General features: G+C 34.0%; 1 protein-coding gene across 1 annotated transcript in view; it reads right to left on the bottom strand.

Annotated features, from left to right (window-relative positions):
* The window catches only part of HDX (highly divergent homeobox), a 184032-nt gene that overhangs the window by 2019 nt on the left and 160284 nt on the right, over positions 1 to 21729 (bottom strand). The window contains exons 6-8 of the mRNA XM_081809325.1: positions 17377 to 17453; positions 14533 to 14616; positions 3706 to 3828 (exon numbers count right to left, since the gene is read on the bottom strand). Coding sequence (XP_081665451.1) covers positions 3706 to 3828; positions 14533 to 14616; positions 17377 to 17453 — 284 coding nt within the window. The remainder of the gene's footprint in view (positions 1 to 3705; positions 3829 to 14532; positions 14617 to 17376; positions 17454 to 21729) is intronic.

The following is a 21729-nucleotide window of genomic DNA, read 5'->3' as shown; positions in this document are numbered from 1 at the left end:
GGGCACAGTTGAACAGTGAATCTAGCTGTGAAATTATGTATGTAGGGGGCTGCTCATTTCTCTGTTGGAGTAAATAGGATAAGCTAAGAGTTATGAACTAAGCTTTGCCATGGAAAAATTGTTTCATCTGGAATTGTAGAACATGCATCCATACAAGAGAAATAAATGATTAATAAAGTTTTATGTGGCTGACAATCCTGATGCCCACTTGACCATAAAAAATACTGTGAACTAAATGATTGATTTGATGCTTCCAATATTAAAAATAATGTATCATATCTGGGCATTTTTAGACAGAATTACTTGTAGTGTGGGCTTTTGGTGCAGTGGTAAATAAGGGCCAAAGGAACAGGGACAAATGCAAGCTTGTCACTACTGAATTAAGGAACAGAAAGACAGGGCATGTTAGAACTTATGAAATGTGTTGTTGAAATAAGACAGTATTTTATTCTCTTTATTAAAATAAATGACATCTGTACATTTGTCTTATGGCAGAGAGACAAGATTAGAAACTTCCTTTTTGTCAATCTGCATAAGGAAAGACTAACTCCTGTCTGATGCAAAAGTTATTTATTTTATACTATTAAATAGCTCATGACCTTCTTGCTGAAATTTGGAGAATTTACAAAGCAGTCATCTACTGGTTCTATATGCTTTCTAAGGTATTAGGTTGCAGTGATAGGACACAGAGCCATTTTCTTCTAGAATAGTTGTTTATCACTAATCCAGTCAAGGTGAAACAAAGCCTTTGCTGATATTGGCTGATCTTAGTTTATGAGAAATACATCCCTGGATTTATTTCACTTTGCAACTGTGAAGAAGCCATACTAAAAAAGGCAAAGTCCTCCAACTCACATTCATTGAACATGTGCTTAGAGTATTAGAAAGTCAAGTAAATGAACAGAATTAATGACGTTATAAATTCTAGTGGGGATACCTTCAAGTCAAAAGAGCATTATTTATTTTTTTTGTAATTGCATTTCATGTAGCTGACTGACGATATATAAGGCAACATAAGGCACTACTAATGCATGAGGTCCACTTCAAAAATTTTTTTTAATATCTTACTGGATTGCCACATTGGCACACTGAACAAATCTATGGATTATGACAATTGCTAGAGTTGCCTTTTACACAGATACTGAAGTAAACACATAACTTTCTTTTTTACTATCGGTTCTTCATCAGTCTATCTTCAGAGACTGATCGAGTGCCACTATTATCAAAAGATGAAAGCAATTCCCAAATATACCATCTGTCTTTATAACACTTATTCTAAGCCCTGGGGTATGAATGCCAAGTTCCATAATGTTAATCATTCTTATCCTCCTTGCAAAGTGAAGAAATTTAAGTTCAAGAAAAGCAATTGACCTGGATGGGATCACACAGTGAATTATCAGGGGAAGAAAGACACTAACTAATTATAGTACAGTGCTGGCAACACTATTTTTATTTAAAAATGGCTATTAATTAAAAAAAAACTTTGGGTAATCTAATATTTCAATCAGAGAGTGTCATATATTTTTTAAAGCCTGGACTGCTCCATTGGGGAAAAATATGCTGTGAACCACTCATGTCACTCAGCTTACCCAAACCAAAATTAATGGGAAAAAATTAAGATTTTTTAAAATAAGAAATCAATGACATAATGATTTTCTTTTATTAGGTAGAATAAAAATTGCTTTATTCTATAAATAAACCTCTAAGTATCTCATAATGTAAAGATTAGTAACTTAAGAGATCACCTTAATAGTTTTTGTAAACTATTATCAGTGTCTTCTATATTTAGACATCTATTATACCTGATCTCAACTATAAAATCAGTAGTTTCTATTTGGGTGCTGATTATATGGGCTATGAATTTCAGTACAATTTTTGTATGATTTTCTCCTTTTTTATGGCCAATGTTTTGTCATATCTTAGTTCATCAGTCTTCTATCAGAGGAAATGTATAAACAGGAGAAAAGTAAAATATACAATAGTTACTTTTCTTATTTGTTAGTGGTCTTAGGGAAAGAACCAAGCCAAGGGATGAGGTCAGAATTAGAAAACAAAATGCAGTCTGTGTGCTGTTCCTAGATATCAAGACACATAGACAGTTGTTGCTAGTTACCTGGCCATGTAACTCTGAACTCAAAACCATGCTATAACTTTTGGGACCAGGACCACACTCCAAGTTATTTCTATGGTCGAACCTAATTTTTTTACAGTTATTTAAAATTTACAGTACCCTCGGAACCATGTTTAAGACTGCCACTTTATTCATTTAAAATTAATAGTTTACATTCCTAAAAAGCAAACACACTTTCAATATGCCATGGAATATGAATAACTCACATAATACAGCAACATGCTTAAATAAAGCTGGCAAAGCTAACTGAAGACTACTGTCTTGGAATGTCTGTATGTGTGAGGCATGGGAAGAGCAAACTTTAGAAAACCAGACACATACTATACATGCTGGTTTGAATCTCATGAGTAAATTCTTTTCTTTTAAAAGAGAATTGTGGGGGCGCCTGGGTGGCTCAGTTGGTTAAGCGACTGCCTTCGGCTCAGGTCATGATCCTGGAGTCCCGGGATCGAGTCCCGCATCGGGCTCCCTGCTCGGCAGGGAGTCTGCTTCTCCCTCTGACCCTCCTCCTTCTCATGCTCTCTGTCTCTCATTCTCTCTGTCTCAAATAAATAAATAAAATCTTAAAAAAAAAATAAAATAAAAGAGAATTGTGGGATGCTAAGACTCTTCTTTTTCCCTGGAGATATCTGGGACTAGCTACATATGAGTAGTCTTGCTTGGACATGAGGGATGAATTTTTGTACTGTATGCTTGAGATTCCTTGCTGAATAAAAACCTACAAGAATGCTTCCAAATTAACTGTTACCTGTGTGACATGTTATTCACTGAATGTCTCAAGAAATCGACACAATAGTATACAACTCAGAAGCGAATTTGGTATCATTTAGTATTGAATGTAACATTAATAAAAATGAGACAGAACATGTAATTTGGGAGGAATTTGTAAATAAAAAATCCATAGTGACAAACAAAAGACAGCTTTGGGGTAAAGGAACCAAACATTCTAGTTAAATTGGGAAAAGTAAATGATGCTCTGTGGTCACAAAGAATTTCACAAAGTAACTTCATATTTCTTTGTGATAAGCAACATATTTTGAAATAGAAGGTATTCAAATATTTGTGAAATCTAGTGGGGTCTGGAGGGTAACTGAAATCCAGAAGAGAGGCAAATGCCTCACCTCTTTATTTTTTTTTGAGTTCCAATAAAACTTTATTTACAAAAACACACATCAAGTTGGATTTGGCCCAAAAGCCATAGTTCCCTGAACTCTGCACCAGAATATTTTATTCACAAAGGATTCCAAAATGTGTGCCTCTCCAGTTAGGGTAGCCCAGGCTCTACAAAAACTGAGAATTTCTTTAAAATTTTTAAAATTATTTTCCCTACTTAAGTCTAGCCTGAAATTAACAAAGTATGTTAATCAGTTTTTTTGATTTTCCACTAATGCAGCACACAAATATCTGAATATCTGTTCTTAAAAATACTGTGCAAAAAAGGTTATAAAGTAACAAATCCTTCCTTGAGGCCAGGCAGGAATGAAGTATAAAAATAAAAAAAATATTAAGAACTCAAGTGTGACATGTCATTCACCATGATACATTACAGCTTACTATTCTCTTCTGGCACCTACCTGCTGCTGTTCCTTATCATCAGCTTTCATAGCTAGTATCAAGCTTCTGACAAATGTCTTAAGTTTAAAGTATTTTTGTTTTTGAATCTCTAGCTCATTTTCAATGAATCTGACTTCTTCATTCTGAAGGAGAAAAGATCAAACAGTACAGTTACCCTATGCAAACCTAGGACTATACATGTTTGATGCACAGTAAAATTCTAAAAAGCAATCAAATTAGGACAATAAAGAAGATGTGGTACATATACACAATGGAATATTATTACTCAGCCATCAGAAAGGATGAATACCCACCATTTGCATCGGCATGGATAGAACTGGAGGGGATTATGCTAAGTAAAATAAGTCAAGCAGAGAAAGAGAATTATCATATGGTTTCACTCATATGTGGAACATAAGGAGTAGAGTGGAGGACCACAGGGGAAGGGAGGGAAAACTGAATGGGAAGAAATCAGAGAGGGAAACAAACCATAAGAGACTCTGGACTCCAGGAAAAAAACTGAGGGTTACAGAAGGGAGGGGGTGGGGGGATGGGGTAGCCGAGTGATGGGTATTAAGGAAGGCACGTGTTTTGATGAGCACTGGGTGTTATAAGCAACTAATGAATCGTTGAACACTACAAAAAAAAAAAAAGATAACATTTTGGCATAAGAAATATAAAACACAGAAGAAAATTACCCTGTTACTCAAAGGCTACCTTTTAAGCAAATCACCAACTGAAAATAATTTGCAAGGCCAAAAATATAATCACATAAATTCCAGTAAGAGAAACTCAAGAAACAGTTTCCTTTTGGAAAGAATCTTCTAAATGCTAATTAAAACTAATTAGCATTTAGATTAGGGTTAAGAATAGACAAAGTCCAATTAACCCCAATTTAGAGCAACAGCAGATGCAGTAATGCTGAATGTACCATTCACAAAGCCAAATACTGAGAACTAAAAAGGTTATTTTGTACCAAGGAGGGACTAAAGTTATTACTGTCTTAAGTAGTTTTTTGAGCTCCCTGCCTTTATGTAGGAGTCTGTTATTCAGAAAATATCTCCTAATGTGCCACTGTGTACCACTGATTTGAGACACAGTCTCTTTTCACTATTTTTGATAGTTTGGTAGGAAAAGAACAATATCCTAAGATTTGGGGGGATTTTAATGCCAGGTCTACTGATAGCTGTGTAAATTTGGGCAGGCCAATCAAGCTCTCTGTGATTCTATTTACTCATCAGTGAAATGGGTATAATACTAGTAATCTTTAGCAATTCTAGGTTTGAGGGTTATAAGGCTCAAATAAGATAATGGTCACAAAAGTGTTCTGAATAGATTTACTATTAAAGTTACAGTAATCAAGAAGTTATAGTATTGACAAAGGGTGGACATATAGATCAATGGAACAGAAAAGAGTCCAGAATAAGATAGATAGGTAGATAGATAGATAGATAGATAGATAGATGATAGATAGATAGATAAATAGATGATAGATGATAGATAGATAGATAGATAGATAGATAGATGATAGATGATAGTTGATTTTCTTAAAATTTGCTGAGGTAATTCAACAGACAAAGAAAAAGTAATCTTCCAAAAAATAGTGGTTGAACAAATGTAAATCCATATTTAAAAAGATTATCAACACTTACATCATATACAAAATTTAGCAAGAAATTTATAAAACCTAAAACCATAAAACTAGAGGAAAACAGGAGAAATTTTTTGTGTCCTTGGGTTAGGCTATTTCTCAACAGGCACAAAAAGCATGAAACTTAAAAGACTTCATTAAAATTAAAACAAAAAAAATCTTTGCTCTTCAAAAGACACTTCTAAGAAAATAAAAACATGAGCTACATATTGGGAGAAAATAATTACAAATCACATATCTGATAAAATACTTGTATTCACAATACATAAAGAATGCTTACAACACAGTTTTAGGACCACCAACAGAACAAAAACAGGAAAAATATTTGAATACACCTTTCATCAAAGAAGACGTGAATGACCAATAAATATGTGAAAAAATGCTTAATATCATTTGTCATTAAGGAAATGCAAATTAAACCCCCAGTGAGATATTACCACTAACATACTACAATATCCAAAGTTAAAAAGACTGACAATAGCTAGTGCTGGTGAGAATGTGGAGCAATTAGAAGTCTTATACATTGCTGGTGGGATTATAAAACAGTACAGACACTTTGGAAAATGTTTTGGCAGTTTCTTATAAAATCAAACATAACAATCTTTCTTACCATCTGACTCAGCAATCTTACTCTTAAGTATTTACCCAAGAGAAATGAAAACATGTGTCTACAAAAAGACATACATGAATATTCATAGCAACTTTATTCATAATAGCCCAAAACTAAAAACCACACAAATGTTCATCAGCAGATAAACAAATTTTGGTCTTGTTTACACAACTATGTCCACTTGTCAAAACTCATCTAACTATATAAAGAGTTGAACTTTATTGTATGGAAATTATATATAAAAAATTTGATTTAAATTGTTAGCCCTCTTGCAAAAAAAAAAACATAAAAATGTTAAAAATAAGCTATGAGTATTCTCTGTAGCTGGAGAACTGGTCTCAAAAAGCATAGCAGGACCTTTAACAGTATATGTTCAAAGAGCTGCATAAGAGACATTAAAATTAGTTAATTCTATGGTAGTTCTTATTGTTTCAATTGAGAGGATACAGTTATATTAATCACAGTCAATCTGTGAACTGCATCAATTATTTTATCAGCTCAGTTTAGAACTTATTTTACCTAATAAAACTGCTTCCTTTTCAGACCATTTAATATCAAATGCATCATCTGCAAATGATTATTTAAGCTAAATTCCTTATCCACAGGCACCCTGCAGCAATTTAAATTACAAGTAAGCATTATAATAAAATTTAACATGCTTCTGCCATATTATGTTTGACTAACTCTAAATTTGTTTTTTTAGTGTTCACTGTCAGAGCAGTAGTATTAGTAAAGTGCTGACCCAGAAGTCTTTTCAAATACAAGAATTGTAGTGTCTCCTTTGAATGCATAGTCTTAATGAGCTGCACTCACAGTCCAGTAGAAAACATTTTTAAAATATTAACTTACATTTCCAGAAATCACAAATCATCTTTTGGTATACAGATCTCTGTTTTCTCATGCAAATATTTCTTCTACTCAGTATTTATGCAATGTTTGAAAAACATAAACAGCTTTAAGATAATTTAATAGTCCAAGTATTTTCTTATTGGAGCTTCTTTTTGCAAGCCTGTGAAACACTTCCTAGATTACAGTCAGAAGTTTATGTATATGTTAGAGATTTTCCTAAGTAAGTGTTGTGTTTGTGAGAGGAACTAGTAAGATAACATCAGCCACTGAATTGCACAAAACAAGATCTAGCTCAATTTTCTTGTTACAATCTCCCCTACGTTCCTAGTAAGCTTTGTCAATTCTTCTCCAAGATGATTGTAGGGAACATTCAAGGCTTCATGTGGACTGGAGCTCTGATATCTGAGCAGGTAATCAATGGCTGCCCAAACTGAGGTGTTAATTTTATGCTATAGCTACTCATAACTCAGGGATTGAGCTCACCAACTTGTCTCATAAGTATTTTGGGTTAGTCAAAACTCCTAGCAATGTGGATTTCTAGCAATATATATCAATCAGAAAACCCACTATGCACAAACTGAGTATTGCATACTTATAATTATCGAATGCACATAAGAAACCATTCTTTCATTTTGTTACAATGAATCCTAAGAATGAGAGACTGTTTAATTCAATGTGGGAGAAAAATTATAGTGATCCAGCTTCTAATCTTAATTGATTTTATATAAATGAGCATTTGCATACTACTATTCAAAGTTTTTCCAAGGATAAGTAAACTAACTTCATTTATGCTGGAACTAGATACTGGAAACCTATATGTTGGAAACTAGACCAGGTAACACATAGATGAATAAGATAAATCTCTGCTTTCAAGAAGCTTATGATGAATATACTTAAGAAACCAACAAAGTGATTTTGATCCCAAAACAAGGAACACTAGCATGTGTATGCAAGAAAGAGAACAAAACTGTTCTCTGAAAAAAGATTGAATTTCAAAACTGAGAAGCTGTTTTAAGTCAACATCCTGAAATCAGCAATGAGAACTGGTATATGAGGTTTGATTTACCCTTAATTTCTATTTTATTTTTTTTCTGGGAGAAAATAGTTTTCAATCTAACTAATCTCCAACAAATCAATAAGGAAAAGATATTAACACATTAGAAAATTATGCAAAATACTTGAAAAGTTACTTCACAAAGATTATACAAAAAGCCAGTATCATAATAAAAAATTTAGGTGTATTAAATACCAGGAAAATGAAAATTAAAACCACAATACAATAATATTTCACATGAACCAGAAAGGCTAACATGCAAAAATCAGACAGTACTACTCAAGGAGAGTAATAAAATTCCCATTCACTGATGTTGGAAATATAAAATTGGGAATTCCATTAAAGTTGAACATTTTTACATATTTCCCTTATGATCCAGCAATTTCATATGCATATGTGTGGAAATGTATATATATTTACACATATATATGTTGTATATGATATTACTGTTTTCTACACAATTCTTATTATTAAAGTAAAATTGACATACAATGTTATATTGGTTTCAGGTATACAAAATATTGATTTGACAAGTTTTTCAATGCTCATGACAATAAGTGTAGTCACCATACAATGTTACTACAATATTATTGAATATTCCCTATGTTGTACTTCTGTACTCTGCAACTTATTTATTGTATAATTGGAAGCTTGTACCTCTTAATTCCCTTCATCTATTTTGCTCATTCCCCCACCCACCTCCCCTCTGGCAACCACCACTTTGTTCTCTGTATTTAAGTGTCTGTTTATTTTATTTGTTCATTTTTTTTTTCCTAAATTCCGTGTATAAGTGAAACCATATGGTATTCAACTTTCTCTGCTGGATTCATTTCAATTAGTGTGATAGCCTCTAGGTCCATTCATGTGGTTGCAAGTGGCAAAATCTTACTCTTTTTTTATGGCAAAGTAATACACATACACCACAAACACATAAACACAAACACACACAAAAATTATTTCTTCTTTACCCATTCACCTATCCATGGACAGTTTGGAAGACTGTATGTTTCTAGGAACTTATTCATTTCTCTAGGTTGTCAGATTTGTTGGCATATAATTTTTCATAATATTCTCTCTTAATTCTTCATATTTCTGTGGTGTCACTTGCTATTATTTCTCCCACCTCATTATATTTATTTGAGTCATCTCTCTTTTTTCTTGATGAGTCTGGATAGAGGTTTATCAATTTTAACTTTTCAAAGAACCAGCTCTTGGTATCATTGATCTTCTCTATTATATTTTTTAGTCTCTATTTTATTTATTCTTGCTCTAATATTTATTATTTCCTTCCTTCTACCAGCTTCAGACTTTGTTCTTCTTTTTCTGCTTACTTTAGGTATAAGGCTTGGTTGTTTATTTGAGATTTTTCTTGTTTCTTGAGGTAGGCCTGTATTGCTATATAAACTTCACTCTTAAAACTGCTTTTGCTGCATCTTAAAGATTTTGGACTGTTGTGTTTTTATTTTCATTTGTCGCTGTTTATTTTTTAATTACCTTTGATTTCTTCATTGACCCATTGGTTGCTCAGTAGCATGTTGTTTAGCCTCCATGTGCTTGTGTTTTTTCCAGTTTTTTTCCCCTGTGATTGATTTCTAGTTTCATACCATTGTTGTTAATATCATGCTTGATATTATTTTAATCCTTTAAAATTTATTAAGACTTCTTTTATGGCCTAATATATGACCTATCCTGGAGAATGTGCCATGCACACTTGAAAAGATTGTGTGTTCCTCTGCTTTTGTATAGAATGTTCTGGAAATGACCATCAGGTTTATCTGGAGTACATGCCATTCAAAGCCAGTTTCCTTGTTGATTTTCTGTCTGGATGATCTATCTATTGATGCAAGTGGGGTGTTAAAGTCCTCTGCTATTGTTGTATCACTGTCAATTTCTCCTTTTATGTCTGTTAATATTTGCTTTATGTATTTTGGTGCTATGTTGGTTGCATAAATATTTACAATAGTTATACCCTCTTGTTGGATTGTCCCCTTTATCATTATGTACTGTCCTTTGTCTTTTGTTACAGTCTTTGTTTTAAAGCCTATTTTGTCTGATATAAGTAGTGCTACCCCAGCTTTCTCTTTTGCTTCCATTGGCATGGTAAATGTTCTTCTATTCCTTCACTTTCAATCTGCATGTGCCTTTAGGTCTGAAGTAAGTGTCCTGTAGTCATCATATAGATGGATCTTGCTTTTTTATCCATTCGGTCACCCTATGCTTTTTGATTGGAGCATTTGGTCCATTTACCGTTAGAGTATGTATTAATGGGTATGTACTTATTGCCATTTTAAAAAATTGTTTTCTGGTTTTTTGGTAGTTCTCTGTTCCATTCTTCTCTTGTTTACTTCCTTTATGTTTTGATGGCTTTCTTTAGTGTTATTTTATTTTCCCTTCCCTTTACTTTTTGTTTGTTGTAATTTTTTGACTTGAGGTTACCATTGCATTCATATATTAAATTTTATATGTATAGCAGTCTATAATAAGTTGATGGTTGCTGAAGTTTGAACACATTCTAAAAGCACTAAATTGTTACTCCCTCCTCCACGTTTTATGTATATGATGTCATATTTTACATCTTATTTTGTGTATCCCTTAACTAATTATTTTAGGCACAACTGATTTTACTACTTTTGTGTTTTAACCTCCATACTGGCTTTATAAGTGACTAATCTTCTGCCTTTCACTAAATGTTTGTTTTTCCTGTGAAATTCTTTCCTAATTTTCTTAATTCTAGTCATGGCCTTCTCTTTTCACTCAAAAAATTTCCTTTATCATTACTTGTAAAATTGGTTTAGTGGTGATGAATTCCTTTAACTTCTTTTGTCTGGGAAACTCTTTCTCCCCCCTTCAATTCTGAATGATAATTTTGCTGGGTAGGTTATCCTAAATTGTATGGTTTTTTTTTTTTCCTTTTATCACTTTGAATATATCATGCCAATCCCTTCTGGCCTGCAGTGTTTCTGTTGAAAAATTAGCTGATAGCCTTATGGGGTTTCCCTTGTCTGTAACTGTTTTCTTTTGTTGCTTTTAAATTCTCTCTTCATCATTACATTTAGCCATTTTATTTTATTTTATTTTATTTTATTTTAAGATTTTATTTATTTGCGAGAGGGAGAATGAGAGACAGAGAGCATGAGAGGGAGGAGGGTCAGAGGGAGAAGCAGACTCCCTGCTGAGCAGGGAGCCCGATGCAGGACTCGATCCCGGGACTCCAGGATCATGACCTGAGCCGAAGGCAGTCGCTTAACCAACTGAGCCACCCAGGCGCCCTAGCCATTTTAATTATTATGTGTCTTGCTGTGGACCTCCTTGGGTTCATCTTGTTGGGACTCTTTACTTCTTGCACTGGATTTCTGTTTCCTTCCCGAGGTTAGGGAATTTTCCAGCTATTATTTTTTTCAAATAAATTTTTTTGCCCCTTTCTCTATCTCTTCTTCTGGGATTTCTATAATGTGAATATTATTATGCTTGATAGTGTTGCATTGTTTTATTAACCTATTCTCTTTCATTATTCCTTTTGCTTTTTGCTGTTCAGATTGGTTACTTCCCATTATCCTGTCTTCCAGATTGCTAATCCATTTTTCTGCATTCTCAAATCTGCTGTTGATTCCCTCTAATGTATTTTTCATGTCAGCTATTGAATTCTTCAGTTCTGACTCATTCTTTTATATTCTCTCTTTTTTTGGAGGTTCTCACAGGGTTTATCCACTCTTTTCTCAAGTCTAGTGAGTATCTTTATGACCATTACTTTGAACTCTTTATCAGCCATATTGCTTATCTTTGTTTCATTTTGCTCTTTTACTGTGATTTTGTCTTTCATTTGGGGTGTATTCCTCTGTCTCCTCTTTTTGTCTAACTCTCTGTGTTTGTTTCTATGTATTAGGTAAGTCAGTTACATCTTCTGATCTTGAAAATGGTAGCCTTGTGTAGAAGAGGTCCTGTGGTACCCTATAGTGCAGTGTCCCCATGTCACCAGAACCAGGTGCCCCACAGGTGTCCCCTGTGTGGGCTGTCTGTACCCTTCTCTTGTGGCTGAGCCATAGTTACCTTCAGCCCAGATATCTGCAATGGCCCACTTCACCCTCTGTGAACACACTTTTGAGAGTCCTGGCTGAGGCCTGGTAGGACTGGTTGGCGGGTGAGGCCATTATACATCCTAGCAGTGTGCTATTAGCCTCTCTGCCAAAACTGCACAGAAGTGCAGGGCTCAGTCCTATACATGCAGTTAAAAGGTCTAACTAAAGGAACTGTGGGTGCCTGGTGTGTGAGTTTGTTACCCCTTCCCCAGGACTGGAGTTACTTTGGAGTGGCACTGGTCTGGGCCTAAGCTGCATAACAGGTGTGGAAAGGCAGGAGCAGCTTTGGAAGTTGTGCCTACCATGGCAGGTAGGTTGGGTGTAGTTGGTCCACAGGGGAATTCCAGGGTAAAGCACTTGGTGCTGGCAAGGAAGATGGAGAGTATTAGAAATGGTTCTTTTAAGCCTCTGGCAATTTACACTGGGGGAGGGAAAGAAATATGTGACAGCTTGCACTTCTGTTCTTGTAGAAATTTGCAGATACTTGTCCTTCGAGCACATGTTCTAAGATTACTCAATAAATCTCTTTCATGTATAACCCATTCACTTTTCAAACTGCTGTTTCTGTGCTGTGTCTTGGGCTCATTTATATTAGTAATATGCTGGCTCTTTAAGGGTAGGTACTCGGTTTCCCATCAACCTCCAGCTTTCCTGGCATTAAACTTACTGATTTGTAAAGTTCCCAGAATTAAAGACTGCTGGTTTTCAAAGTCAGACATTATGAGGACTTGTCTTCCCATTGTGTGTCTCCAGTGCCAACAGGGCCCTGTGTGGGGTCTGAGTCTCTCACTTTTCTATTGTTGTGATGTCCCTCTTGTTTGTGTTTAGTCACACAGGAAGTTTGGTTCCCAACTGCATCTCTGCCCCTCTTACCCTTTTCAATGTGGCTTTCCCTCTAAGACTGGCTGTGGAATGTCTCTTCTGCTAATGTTCATGTTGTTTTCAGAGTTAGTTGCCTAGATGTAGTGTTGCCTAGGTGTGTCTGTGGGAAGAAGTGAGCTCAGGAGTCTCCTAATCTGCGACTGTCTCTCTTTTACTAATTTGTCCTGACTTTAGAACTAAGGCAATACAATTCACATATGAGGTGAAGTATTTTTAATAATGATTATGAAAAAATATATTTCTATATAGGTGCTAATTTTTTAGAGTTAAAGGAAATAAATCTATGTAGGATGGTGATGTGTTGTCAAAGACATTCCTGATAGGGTAGTTAAGGACTCCTTGTTACCACAGCATTTACCACAGTGGAAAACACAGGATCATTAAATATCCTGTAGAGTTCAATTAAAATGTTAATTAGCATTTTTGGGATTGGATACTTTACCCTACCCTGGTCTTTAGCTCCAAACCTTCTCAAGTGGCACTCCAGAAGGGTAAGGTTCTGGAAAGTATCCTTTATTCTGAGCCCAACCCCCATTGATCTTTTTGAGAGTGCTAAGTGGAGAATACTTAACAGCTGTGCGATCCAGTCCTTGCCTCTGTAGTTTCCATAACGTGTGCCAAGTGGCACAGAGCCCTTTTAAACCTGAACTGGGCATTTAGAAATATTTTATGACCATATAGGAGAGATTAGAATGATCTCTTGTAGTTCAGAAATAACAACCTTATAATTTTATTAGTTGGAAATACAGTTTAAATACAGGATTATACTGTGCTCTTTGAGCATTTATCAAATAAATTTCAAAAGATAATTGTCTTATGTTTACAATATTCAATATTATAAAGTCTGACATGTTATAAACACTTAAGAAACAATCTGTTGAATGACATAACTTTCAATTATAGTGAAATTGAAAAGATTTTTGAGAAAATGACAGCTATTGTCTTTTCTGATTGTTATTTTCTGTTAACATTTTAAGATTATTAGTCTCTGCTTTGAACACTTAACGATATTCCAAGAAAAGGGCTTTTGTGTATGGATAGAATGATTGTTTGGCCAAAATTTCAGAAGGCCCAAAGTTACCTAGTATGATAGGATATTGATTAACAAAGGATAACAATTACATATCTATGCAGAAAACAAATAGTGATATAGAGTGATAGCTCATGTCAAAATTTAATAAAATAAAGTTATGTATGCACACTCTCAAAGTAAGCCTTTCAGTTTAGGTACCAGTGACTTTAAGAAAAGATCATCTCTCTTTATATTCATTTGGTATTTGCTTTGGGAATTGTTTTTAAACTTCTAAAACAGGTTTCCTAAAAAATGGTCTTCAGAAGTTGCAATTGAAGATAAAATTAACAAGGGCCACTGAGAAAAAAAAAATCTCCCCTTTACCACCATTTAAAAATAAACATTAGCTTTAAAGCCACTGTCATAAATTTCACATTAACCACCACTATGTCCTGCCTCACCTTGATGTACACTATCAATACTTAACTCCCATTCAGCAAGCTCGTTGCTTGAAACAATAACCACTAAAGCAGCCAGAATTAAAGTGTCCATATCCTGACTGATATCCAAGTGCCTGAGAAAGTCAATAGGGAGCCCCACTTTAACTTATCAAATAAAACTGAAAGTGAAATAAGCTAGTACATAGGCACTGTAAAAGTCTGCCTCATTTAGTACCTTCTCTTAATGAATTCAGTATTTGAAATTACTTTCACCTTATAATCCAAGAGAGAATTCACTTGTTCAACTTCAGAATTACTTATCATGTCACTTTCTTCATCATCAATAATTTCTATTTTCTGTAACACAAGTAGAGAAATTTTCATAAATATATATCTGATCATCATCACTACACCCAGCAGTGTATAGAACATAAACATTCAATGTTTAGTTTTAATGATGGGGTTATCTAGTCTAGGTTATCCAGAATAAACTCTGATACCTGACTGGTTCTTCATTGTTATATCCAGTTTGTGTCTGAGCCACATTTAACTACCTTTAATTGATGACAGCTTATTAAATAGAAAATTATTATAATATTATTTAAAATAGAAAAAAATCTCTTTCACAATATTTCTGAAAAAATAGGCATTTGAATTCTGTTTAAATAGTGCCCTCCAGTGACAGGAAATTCACTTCCTGTGAGAGTAGTCTTTTTAATGCTAACCATAACTGCTTTGTTGCAAGGGTTTTTTTTTGTTTGTTTGTTTGTTTCGTTTTTTAATTACCATGTACTTCCTTACAACTTTTAATGTAAAATATCAACATGTGACATGCATTCCAAAGTCAAATACAGTTTTTTAAGTCACTTATTTAATGCACTCCATTAGCTAGACAATTGAAAGCAGACATTTATGGTGTAATAATAAAAATAAACTAGTGATTTTCTTCCTTCACTGGACAGTAAGAAGGGAGAGAGAGATAGAGAGAGATGTTAAACTGTCATTAGATTTAGAATTAAGGTGCAACATAGTTTGTACAGTATTTTGCACACAGTAGGTACTAATTAAATATCTGTCAAAAGAGTGAAGAAAACAGCTTACTGCTGATGTGAAGAATGACCAGTAAACTCCAACCATGGGAGTAAGGAAAGTTCTCTAATCATGAAACATAATTTCTTTAAAAAGCAAAACCAAAACCAAAATCAGTTCTAAATATTTGAGCACTGGTGTTGTATGGAAGTGTTGTATCACTATATTGTACTCCCAAAACTAATATTGTACTGTATGTTAATTCATTGGAATTTGAATAACAATTTTTAAAAAGTCCCAAACATACCTGGAATGATCATACTTAGTACATTGCCTATGAGGATATGTAACCATAACAGGGTGTGTGACCTGTAGGTTTCTGAGTCAAGAGGATAGTTGCAATGAAATTGTTTTCTACTCCTTACTGGAAATGAATCTAATTTTTTTATTATTAAAATCACTATAAACTTGGGGTTTAATCATGTCAGTTTTCACCAGACCTGATTTGATACTTTTTAAAACATTTTTTAGATTCTCTGTTTGGATCAGTTCTGGGGAAAAGGAGATAAGTAATTCAGGGAAGAAAGCACCAAAGGCCACTCTATATAAATCAGCCTTAAATGTTTTGTGATTTGCCATTTATGAATAATTGGGGGTACTCAAAAGTTATAGGGAGAGGAGATGGGCCTTTGGAGGTTTGAAGTCCTGTCTCTAAAAATGAATTGTTTTTTTCAAAAATTAGGTGCCTAAGTGACTTAGGTCATCCCATGCCATTATTTCATTTATTTCCAAATGTCTGCTGAGGGGAGATCCAATGCAGAGAAATTCAGACTAAAAATGAGCATGTGTTTACAGAAAAAAAAAAAAGATTTTAATTTGTAAATAATTGTCTATAACTTGTTTAGTATAATTCAAATCTAGAGCAGAGGAGATTGTTATTTCATGGAATTTAAGAATATTAACACAACTAATTGTGGAAATAATTATTACTAGCTATCTAATGAAAACATTACATCAAAATCAAAGTTTGTTTTCCTATATGCCTATTGAGTTGTGTTAGTAGGGTCAAACATCCGTTGAAATCAGGACTGAAATCAATAAGATATAATCCTAAACTATATTCTGCATGTGGAAAATATTGTTATAAATTGTTGATGCTTAACAAATAAGAGCAAAACTGTATTTTATGTGTTCAACTTTTATTAAGGAGATGTGGCAGAATTATAGTGTCATATAAATAATGTTTATAATGGAAGCCAGAGTAAATGAAGTTACACTCATTTTGTAACAGAAAAATCCATTATAGGGATTTTCTTTAAAGATTGCAATCAAGCAAAAATCACTGATTTGAAAGAAATAACAAAATGGCATTTGCCTTTATGTTTGACTTTAATACTATCTTGATTTCTGTATTACTTGATGGAGTCAGGATACAAACAGATGCTGCTAAAACAGCTGCTTGGAGAACATTTCTATATACCAATAATGTTAACATTTTCACAAAGCCCAGTTTAATCCACATATAGTCTGTCTCTGCCTGTTATTCAGTCTTTTAATATTGTCTTTCCTCCATCAGTGCAATTTTTAAGAAGACTAAGAGAGTTTAATTCAACTAGAAAGAAGGAAATGTTCCAAACATAGACATAGGTATGGTCTGAACAGAGAACTCTGAATCAGGACTCCTTAGATACAGTCCTAGAACTAACAAAGGCTTCTTTCATTATGGCAGTCTAACCTCACTCTTAATTCTTCCATATGTTAAATGAAAAGAAATCTGCCCTTTGCTAAATATGTTAAAGAAAAATAACATATGTATAAAATGTCTATATGTAGTAAGCATTAGATTTTTATATTTGCAAATCTCTTCAGTCAAAAAAATTTGAGGCACAAATGACAGTGCTTTAAATTTCATTTCTTAAACCCTCAAAGATATATAATTTCATGGATGACAGCTTTGTTTTGGCTTGTGAAGTGGCGCAGGATTTAATTATGGTAACACAGATATTATTACCAACTGGAAACATATCCTTTAAATCCATCATGTAGGAAAGAATCTATCATGAAGAAAGAATTTCAAAATGTACGTACCACATTATCTGCAGATACTGCATGATGGTCCTCCTCCTTATGAGCCCTTGCCTCATTTGGAACTTCACTGGACTCCTCTATGGAAAAAATAAAAGGCTATGATTTCATTTTTAATTCCCCAAAACTTCATTGAGAATGCTTTTCTCAAGATCACTTAAATAATTATTTTAAAAAGACTGTGCTGCTCAGTCAGTTAAGCATCTGCCTTCAGCTCAGGTCATGATCCCAGAGTCCTGGGATTGAGCCTCGCATTGGTCTCCCTGCTTAGCGGGGAGCCTGCTTCTCCCTCTTCCTCTGCTTGTTTCCTTGCTTGTGCTCTCTAGCTCTCTGTCAAATAAATAAGTAAAATTTTTAAAAATAAATAAATACACAAATGATAAATTCACATCATATATGCTTTGATAAAGCAATTCTAACAATGCGTTCTAGGAAATAAGTGTGGATAGGTGCAAATACAGGGATAGCCATTACTGTGCTGTTTATAATTGGGAAAAAAATGGAAGCAGCTTATATGCTTAACAACAGAGGATTGTTTCATTTAGGACCTAATCCTTCAATAAATACTATAAAAATTAAGGACAAGAATAGCTGATAATAAGGGAAATATTCATCATCTATTGGAAAGTGAACAAATGAAGGTGACAAAATCTACTATGTAGATACACTGTGATCTTAATTTTATTTTATTTATTTTTTAGAGAGAGAGTATGAGTGCAAATGGGGAAGGGGAAAGGGAGAAAGAGCGAGAGAGAGAGAGAGAATCTCAAGCAGACTCTGTACTAAGCATGGAGCCCACTTCAGGGCTCCATATCATAACCCTGAAATCATGACCTGATCCAAAACCAAGAGTTGGACGCTTAACTAACTGAGCCACCCAGACACCCCTATGATCTTCATTTTATAAAAGGAAAAAAGTGTATATTTTCATTTACAATGAAAACACTGACATTATTTATACCAAAACATTGACATTATTATTTCTGGATGGAATTATAGGCAATTTTTTTCCTTTTGTCTAATTTTACTTATTTTGATACTTCTTATTTTTTCAATTTTCTTATTTATATTTAAATATTTTTTACAATGAATTTGTATTGCTGGTTGTAATAAGAGAAAAAATGATAAAATTTTTGAGTACATGATATAAAACTATAAATATAGTACATTTCTAATTTTTTGAAAAGGTAAGTGTATGTGAACACACACAAATACACACACACACCTGCATATATGCAAAGAGAAAACACTGGCAAAAATATCCAACCACTCCTATTTTAAGAAGTGAGAGGTAGGATCACTGAAAGGATTATTTCAAAATTTTTCACTGTATTTTCATGTATTTTCTGTAATGAACATGTATTCTTTTTATGATCAAAAGGGAGACAAAACATAAGAGACTCTTAACTATAGGAAACACACTGGGGGTAGCTGGAGTGGAGGGGGGGGATGGGGTAACTGGGTGATGGGCATTAAGGAGGGCACATGATGTGATGAGCACTTGGTGTTATATGCAACTGATGAATCACTAGACTCTACCTCTGAAATAATACAGTATATGTTAATTAATTGGTTTTGAATAAAATAAATTCAATATTCTAAAAATGTGAAAAAATTAAACTAAGAAAAATAAATTCAGAGAAACAAGTCTATTAAAAACCTCTCTGTGTTGATATAGGAAAAGTGGCTAGTTCATAGCATAGGCTGTCTACCAAATAAAGCCCTTAGATTACCTCTACGTCTACTCCTTAGTAAAACAAGACAGTAATGTTTCTCCCTTCTTTAGGCACAGTCATGTCATTGACATTATTTAGATAAACATTAGTTGAAGTTCTCAGACTCTTGGTAGCTCTGATGTTTTATTTCACCATAGAAAGCAGAACAAAGGGGTGCCTGGATGGCTCAGTCAGTTAAGTGTCTGCCTTCGGTTCAGGTCATGATCTCAGTGAGTCGGCTTCTCCCTCTCCCTCTGTGAGCTCTCTCACCACTCTCTCAAATAAATAAATAAAAATCTTAAGAAAAAAGAAACAGAACAAAAATATTTATCAGTCCTCCTAAGATTTTTCCAGATCTATTCCTTCCCATGGAAAGATATATAGAGGTGCCCAATATGAGCATGGAGCATTAACAGGAAAAGAAAAAGTGGCTGATTGAGGAACTCACATGAGGACATAGAGAATTAGGTTTAAGATATACAGCAAACTTTACCAGAATTTTAATGTGAAGTCTACCATAAATTTAATTAATTTATTTATCGAGTTAGTGATTTTCAAGTTTTTATTTAAATTCCAGTTAGTTAAGATACAATGTAATATTAAGTTCAGGTGTATAATACAGTGATTCAACATTTCCATACAACACCTACTGCTTACCACAAGTGTACTCCTTAAACCCCGTCATCTATTCCACCCATCTTCCCCACCTCCCTACTTGTAACCATCAGTTTGTTCTCTATAGCTAAGAATCTGTTTCTTAGCTTGCCTCTTTCCAGTTTTTTGTTCCCTTTGCTTATTTGTTTTGTTCCTTAAATTCCACATATGACTGATCATATGGTATTTGTCTTTCTCTGACTGACTTATTTTGCTTAGCATAATACTTTCTAGCTCCATCCATGTCATTGCAAATGGTAAAATTTCACTTTATTTTATGACTGAATAATAATCCATTGTATATGTATATACCACATCTTCTTTATCCATTTATCTATCAATAGATACTTGGGCTGCTTCCATAGTTTGGCTATTATAAATAATGTTGCAATAAATGTAGGGGTGCATGTATCTTTTCAAATTAGTGTTTTTGTATTTTTTGGGTGAATACCTACTAGTGCCATTACTGGATTGTAGGGTAGTACAATTTTAATTTTTTTGAGAAACTCCCATACTGTTTTCCACAGTGGCTGATCAGTTTGCATTCCTACCAACAGTGCACAAGGTTCATTTTTCTTCATATCATTCCCAGGACTTGTTGTTTCTTGTGTTTTTTTATTTCAGCCATTCTGACAGGTGTGAGGTGATATCTCATTGTAGTTTTGACTTGCATTTCCCTGATGATGAGTGATGTTGAGCATCTTTTCATGTGTTTGTTAGCCATCTGTATGTCTTCACTGGAAAAATGTCAATTCACCTCTTTTGCCCATTTTTAATTGGGTTATTCATTTTTTGGGTATTTATCTTCTGCCATTCCATAGGGTGCCTTTTAGTTTTGTTGATTGTTTCCTTCACTGTGCAGAAACTTTTTATTTTGATGTAGTCCCAATAATTTATTTTTGCTTTTGTTTCCCTTGCCTCAGGAGACATATCTAGAAAGAGGTTACTACAGCCAATGTCAAAGAAATTACTGCCTGTGTTCGCTTCTAGGATTTTTATGGTTTCAGGTCTCACATTTAGGTCTTTCATCCATTTTGAATTTATTTTGTGTATGTTGTGTTTTGCATGTAGTTGTCCAGTTTTCCCACCATTTGTAGAAGAGACTTTTTCCCATTGGATATTCTTTCCTGCTTTGTCAAAGATTAATTGGCATATAGTTGTGGGTTCATTTCTGGGTTTTCTATTCTATTCTATTGGTCTATGTGTCTATTTCTGTGCCAATACAACACCATCTTGATCATTACAGCTTTGTAATATAGTCCAGAATTTGATGCCTCCAGCTTTGCTTTTCTTTTTCAGGATTTCTTTGGCTATAGTAATCTTTTGTAGTTCTATACAAATTTTAGGATTGTTTATTCTAGCTCTGTGAAAAATGTTGTTGGTATTTTGGTAAGGACTGCATTAAATATGTAGAGTGTTTGGGTTGTATAGACATTTTAACAATATTTTTTCTTCAGTCTATGAGCATGGAATATTTTTCCATTTCTTTGTGTCGTTTTCAATTTCTTACGTAAGTGTTCTATAGTTTTCAGAGAACAGATCTTTTACCTCTTTGGTTAGGTTTATTCCTAGGTATCTCATGGTTTTTGGAGCAATTGTACATAGGATTAATTCCTTGATTTCTTTTTCTGCTGTTTCTTTAATGGTGTATAGAAATGCAACAGAAACATGTCTTTCTCTGATTGACTTATTTCGCTCAGCATAATACCCTCCAGTTCCATCCATGTTGTTGCAAATGGCAAGATTTCATTCCTTTTGATGGCTGCATAATATTCCATTGTATATAAATACCACATCTTCTTTATCCATTCATCTGTCGATGGACATCTTGGCTCTTTCCATAGTTTAGCTATTGTGGACATTGCTGCTATAAACATCAGGGTGTACGTACCCTTCAGATCCTTAAATTTGTATCTTTGGGGTAAATACCCAGTAGTGCAATTGCTGAAACAAACTGAGGGTTGCTGGAGTGGTGGGGGGTGGGAGG

The sequence above is a fragment of the Leptonychotes weddellii genome, chromosome X (genome assembly GCF_054177405.1).
Source record: "Leptonychotes weddellii isolate Sample4059 chromosome X, ASM5417740v2, whole genome shotgun sequence".
In the NCBI taxonomy this organism is placed as follows: Eukaryota; Metazoa; Chordata; class Mammalia; order Carnivora; family Phocidae; genus Leptonychotes; species Leptonychotes weddellii.
Note: the sequence above shows the minus strand (reverse complement) of the source record. Positions and strands in the feature narration are given on the sequence as shown.